The sequence below is a fragment of the Epinephelus lanceolatus genome, chromosome 23 (genome assembly GCF_041903045.1).
Source record: "Epinephelus lanceolatus isolate andai-2023 chromosome 23, ASM4190304v1, whole genome shotgun sequence".
NCBI lineage: Eukaryota > Metazoa > Chordata > Actinopteri > Perciformes > Serranidae > Epinephelus > Epinephelus lanceolatus.
Window position 1 is genome coordinate 15,181,189 of NC_135756.1, and position 6,421 is coordinate 15,187,609.

The following is a 6,421-nucleotide window of genomic DNA, read 5'->3' on the forward strand; positions in this document are numbered from 1 at the left end:
ATTACCTAACCTATAACACTTTTTTTCAGCATGAATTGTGGATGTCTCTAAAAATTATATAAATATCAGACTGTAGTTTCTTTTTTTCTTCTTTTTTTTTCTTACAGTTTTTGTTCGTTGTTGGTTTTTTTGTGTAATAAAATGGCTGACTTGCTCCACAAACAAATCAAACCTGTTGCCACTGACATACTTTGTCATGTGGTTGCACTTACAGCTCAACTGATTCATCTTTAGTTAGGATAAAAAACAAAGTAAAGCAACCTCCTGTTTGTGATTAAAGACACAACCACAACAGTGTGTCTCCAGGATGAGCGCAAGATAACTGTGCTTATCATCTGAAAAGGCCAGTGTGCTTTCCAAACCACTTATCACTTTATACTGACCATCACTGTATGAAAAGCTTGTCACTGCATTTGAATAGAGGGGGACAAGTGGGCTAAACATCCAGACGTTATCTCTGAGGTACCAGCACGTCCCATGGATGCTCAATCAGATAAGGATCTGGGGAATATGGAACCTGTTTGTCACATTCCTCAGGCCATTCCTGAGCAGTTTTTGTGGTCCCATCCTCCACCCAGCACATTGTTTGAGGGCCCATTCTCTCTACTGGTCCCCCACCTCATGGGCCCCAGTACGACCACACTGCCTGTGCTGTCTATATTTACACCCCTGGTGCAAGGTTAACATAACAAGTAACTGACTTTATTTTTATATCTACAGTACAGCCCAAAAGTTTGGACACACCTTCTCATTCAATGCGTTTTCTTTATTTTCATGACTATTTACATTGTAGATTCTCACTGAAGGCATCAAAACTATGAATGAACACATGTGGAGTTATGTACTTAACAAAAAAAGTGAAATAACTGAAAACATGTTTTATATTCTAGTTTCTTCAAAATAGCCACCCTTTGCTCTGATTACTGTTTTGCACACTCTTGGCATTCTCTCCATGAGCTTCAAGAGGTAGTCACCTGAAATGGTTTCCACTTCACAGGTGTGCCTTATCAGGGTTAATTAGTGGAATTTCTTGCTTTATCAATGGGGTTGGGACCATCAGTTGTGTTGTGCAGAAGTCAGGTTAATACACAGCCGACAGCCCTATTGGACAACTGTTAAAATTCATATTATGGCAAGAACCAATCAGCTAACTAAAGAAAAACGAGTGGCCATCATTACTTTAAGAAATGAAGGTCAGTCAGTCCGGAAAATTGCAAAAACTTTAAATGTGTCCCCAAGTGGAGTCGCAAAAACCATCAAGCGCTACAACGAAACTGGCACACATGAGGACCGACCCAGGAAAGGAAGACCAAGAGTCACCTCTGCTTCTGAGGATAAGTTCATCCGAGTCACCAGCCTCAGAAATTGCAAGTTAACAGCAGCTCAGATCAGAGACCAGATGAATGCCACACAGAGTTCTAGCAGCAGACCCATCTCTAGAACAACTGTTAAGAGGAGACTGCGTGAATCAGGCCTTCATGGTCAAATAGCTGCTAGGAAACCACTGCTAAGGAGAGGCAACAAGCAGAAGAGATTTGTTTGGGCCAAGAAACACAAGGAATGGACATTAGACCAGTGGAAATCTGTGCTTTGGTCTGATGAGTCCAAATTTGAGATCTTTGGTTCCAACCGCCGTGTCTTTGTGAGACGCAGAAAAGGTGAACGGATGGATTCCACATGCCTGGTTCCCACTGTGAAGCATGGAGGAGGAGGTGTGATGGTGTGGGGGTGTTTTGCTGGTGACACTGTTGGGGATTTATTCAAAATTGAAGGCACACTGAACCAGCATGGCTACCACAGCATCCTGCAGCGACATGCCATCCCATCCGGTTTGCGTTTAGTTGGACCATCATTTATTTTTCAACAGGACAATGACCCCAAACACACCTCCAGGCTGTGTAAGCGCTATTTGACCAAGAAGGAGAGTGATGGAGTGCTGCGGCAGATGACCTGGCCTCCACAGTCACCGGACCTGAACCCAATCCAGATGGTTTGAGGTGAGCTGGACCGCAGAGTGAAGGCAAAGGGGCCAACAAGTGCTAAACACCTCTGGGAACTCCTTCAAGACTGTTGGAAAACCATTTCAGGTGACTACCTCTTGAAGCTCATGGAGAGAATGCCAAGAGTGTGCAAAGCAGTAATCAGAGCAAAGGGTGGCTATTTTGAAGAAACTAGAATATAAAACATGTTTTCAGTTATTTCACCTTTTTTTGTTAAGTACATAATTCCACGTGTTCATTCATAGTTTTGATGCCTTCAGTGAGAATCTACAATGTAAATAGTCATGAAAATAAAGAAAACGCATTGAATGAGAAGTTGTGTCCAAACTTTTGGCCTGTACTGTATATATATTTATAGCACCAATTAAAACTTCACAAATTCAAATTTTAGATTTTTAGATGCTTGATAAGATATTTAAAATATTTTAAGAACTTGCACACACCCTGGTTTCATGTTTTTATTCAGTTTTGAGTACTCTTGTAGTATCAATAAGGGTTTCGTATGCTTCCTTCCACACCAGTAGGTGGCAGCACCGCTTTGAAGTCGTGCCGTTACTTCCGGGACGCAAAGGATTGTGGGTGTTTGCGCCAATAAAACGCAACGTTGGCCTAACGTTTTAACGGACATTTGACTCAGAGTATTAGCAGAGTAGACGTGTTGTTAGAGCTCCGTATATTTAGTAAATAATTATTTTAGATAATAGCATTTTAGCTTGAAAGAGGACATTTTGTTTTAAAAGGTCATCCCTGTCAGTTTTTACTACTTTTTAGAGAAGAAGACAGTTTTTACTTTCCAGAGAGAAGAAGCGAAAACCACAAAGTCACCCAGACGACATTTTTTTTCCTCAACGGTTACTTTTTGGTTGGAAATGTGTATTGAAACAATGGCGTCCAAACCGAAGCACAGTAAGACCTACTTTCTACGTAAAACCCTGAAGCCTGGATCGAAGTTGGTGCTGAAACTGCTCCGTGTTTCCCCGGAGGACAACGAGGCCCTCCGGCGCTGTGGAGTCTCCGCGGTGAGTGCGACCATCCGCAGATACCTCCGCCGGGAGCAGAGGCGGGCACGGCTGACTAAACTGGCCGGAGCCCTGGGAGACATCGGGGAGAAAGACCAGAGGGAGACGACGGTGTGTGAGGAAAGTCCCGCTGCGGCCTGTATCAACCGTCAACCATCAGGAGCAATGGCGCCGGAGAACACCACGCAATACCTGATGGGAAATGTGTACGCAGACATGAAGGCAAACATCCACACAGCACCAGCTGCACATGAAACATCTACACATCTGTATAGCGAGTGTCTGTCACCCTGGGGTGTGTACGCTGCGATGGACTCCCATGAGAGCTGTCTCGCCTTCCAGCAGAGGGACTTTGAGGAAGTGTTCAACCAGTGCTGGGAACTGGAATGAACTGGTCTGCGTGGCCTGGTGAAACTGGTTTGGCCACTAATCCAGCAGTGACTTCCCGATAAGGGCAAATGAAAAGGTGTGACATTAACATTGTAAATGCTTGATATGATTTTGTTAATGTGTATTTATAGCCCGTGTTATGTGATTGTTATGTCGCATGATTCATGGTTGGGCTTTATTTGTCTCACAGCGGCGCACTGGACGGTGCCCGCCCAGTAGGGAGCGCTCCTGAACCCCGCATGGCGCCGCCCAGAGGAACGAATCAAACGCACCTCGGCGCTCGGCCCTGGCCACGGATTGTGAAATCCAGGTAAACCCGGGCAGGTATTGTGTTGCACTGCATTGTCACTGATGGCAATAGTGGTACATTGTGATGCGATGTTGGGGCAGAAAGTGCTGTCCACAGTTACTGTTGTCTGAGCGTTTTCCAGGTCACCCTGCCGGGACACACGGCCCTGCTGCTGTGAGAGGAGCAGGACACAAAGGAGGTCGGTCTGCACGTGACTGGCACAAGGTGACCTTTATGAGCACTGGTTATCTTAACTGTTTGTAAGAAGAGTAAACTCCAGATAATGTGTCATAATCCTGGTGACATTTTTAATTCATGTAATGCTAAAATTAGTTTGAAACTGTATTTAAAGTGGTGAAAATGTATGATCCTAAGTGTGGAGTTTAAAGGATGACAGTGTTCAATAAATGTGCTTTAATTGAGAAATTATTGACTGCTTGTTTTTTTTTTTATTATTATTATTATCATTATTATTATTGATCTAAGGTATTAAAAACTAACTTTAATAATTTAATCTCAAACATGATTGTCTTAAGACACTGAGTCAAAGAAGTGGAAACTGTGCCCAAACCTGCATGTATAACATGTCACAATTTAAAATATGAGACTTTCTCTATGAGCCATACAGCAAGTGGTGTGTTTTTGTTTTTTTTTTGTAATGACATTAGGGTGTCCACAGGTCCGGAAAGTATTAAGTTTTAATGTAACGCATTTTAAAATATTAAATTATAAGATTCAGAAATGATTGCGATCACATCACCACAAAAAATCCACAATTGACAAACCCAATGCAACAATAGATGGAATTTTCAGACACCAAAGAGATTATTCCTTACTTTCTTTTTTCATCAAACTTAATCTCACCTGTTTGTAATTTGTCCTTACTGTTATCATTTAATTGCCATCAGTGCGTTTACTCGGAAAGAGTGCTCACACGTGTGACATGCTTATAGATGAATGTTTTTCCGTTGTAGGTTTGGTCTTAAATTTCATATAAGGTAGTATTTTTAAAAGGTTTTGAATAGTCTTAAACTTAATTTGGTTATATCTGCAGACACCCTAAAAGTTAAAAGTTGCTTTGTTTTTCTTTTCATTCTCCCACATCTTAAACAAAATTAAATGCAAATAAACATTTTTAAAACCGCTCACTGTTCCCATAAGTTGCATTCAACAACATTGAATGCATCTATAGAACATAGCCAAATTTCCACCCCTGGTTGGCTACAAATTTATCTGTCACATAGGGACAGATGCAAAATATCAAATGAGAAGTAAAAAAGTAGGAAAGTTAGCACCCCTGTCACTACATTTATGTATAAAGAGAAATTGAAATGTTTTAATAGAATAAATCTACTAAATAAAACACTGTCTGCAGGTCTTTTAAATGACCTAAATTTTCAAGTATTGAGCCATAAAGGTCATTAAATCCTAAATCTGAATTTGTGAAGTCTTATTTGCCACAAACATTTTATCTAATTTAAAGTTCTTTTTGTCCAATTGAGTCATTGACATTTTTAAGATCTGTAATCTTACCACTGAACCTTATATTGTTGGCTACTTTAACATTACAGTTGCACTTGTCTGTGAATGACAAATACAAAGGGTGAGTTGTCAGTAAACCCTCTTGTGAAACTCGATTACATTCAAGAGAAACAATTCTTGAGATGCCAGAACTTAAACACAGATTGTCTTCAGGTCCCATAAAGTCTCACATTTATTTATTAAAGTTTATTAAGTAGTCTTATGTTTGTGAAGTCTCAGTTGCCACAAAAAATTTACCTAATTTAACTGAGTCGTCCTTTTGTTCCTTTTCGTCAAAATGAAGCTCCTCTATCTGAAAGTCCACAAATCTGATGTGAGGAATCTTTAAACCTACCACCGTCTTTTGTTTTACAGTTGATTGATGGTTTGTCCAAAAAAAGTGTCCCAAATTTGGTTTAAAAATGTCTTACAGCACATTAAATCTGAGTGTCTGATACCTGTAGACAACCAAAACAGTTCTATCTTCAATGATATACAGCTATATAAACACAAAAAGTGAGGTAAAGACTTCACATACACATTGTGTTCTTAGTTGTTTTGCCCATATACTGTCAAGCTTTTATTATAAATAGTACATGTCCCGCAATTACCTATCATAGATCCACACAGTATTAACCTTTGCATAAGTATGTCCAACTGGATTATGTGAAGGTATCTTGTGTAGGGCCGTCAAAGGAAACAACAGACTGGATATGATTGGTTGGCGGCCATTTTGTCAGTGTTACAGTTTCATTTCCTCAGTAACTACCAGCTTGACTCGATGAGGACAGTCACATTACATCAGACTGACCGTTAAAAGGAAGTTCAAGTTTATCTGTGAATCCCCCCAGTTTCATGTTGTATGTCAGGGTAATATCTAAAGGTACCACATGGTGGCAGTAGTGTCCAGCAGACGTGGGGAGCTCATGCAGGTCACCCAGAGGGAGAGGTGTTGATTATTGGTGGTCCACTTTTAGATCATGTTGCATGGCATTTGTTTCAGTGAGGGGCACTGCGGCACTTTTTAGATGAAGTCTTGTGGAGGCAGGCTGGCAGGGACAAACGTCTCAGGTTTCCAGTGTGACAACTGAACAGGATTAAAACCCTCCACACTTTACTGTATGTTAATCTGATATGAGGGGCTTTAATGGGGAATAGTGGTGTCTTTGAGGTGCTCTTAAAATAGCTCAGTGAAAGTTCAG

The 6,421-nt window shown here is 40.9% G+C and overlaps 1 protein-coding gene across 1 annotated transcript; it reads left to right on the forward strand.

The window, feature by feature from the left end:
• The first annotated feature begins 2,621 nt into the window (after window positions 1-2,621).
• Window positions 2,622-4,124, forward strand: LOC144461771 (uncharacterized). The gene is made up of 2 exons (XM_078165275.1): window positions 2,622-3,485; window positions 3,600-4,124. Exon 1 carries the CDS (start codon window positions 2,870-2,872, stop codon window positions 3,407-3,409), a length of 540 nt encoding a protein of 179 aa, XP_078021401.1. The 5' UTR covers window positions 2,622-2,869; the 3' UTR covers window positions 3,410-3,485; window positions 3,600-4,124.
• Window positions 4,125-6,421: the final 2,297 nt, after the last annotated feature.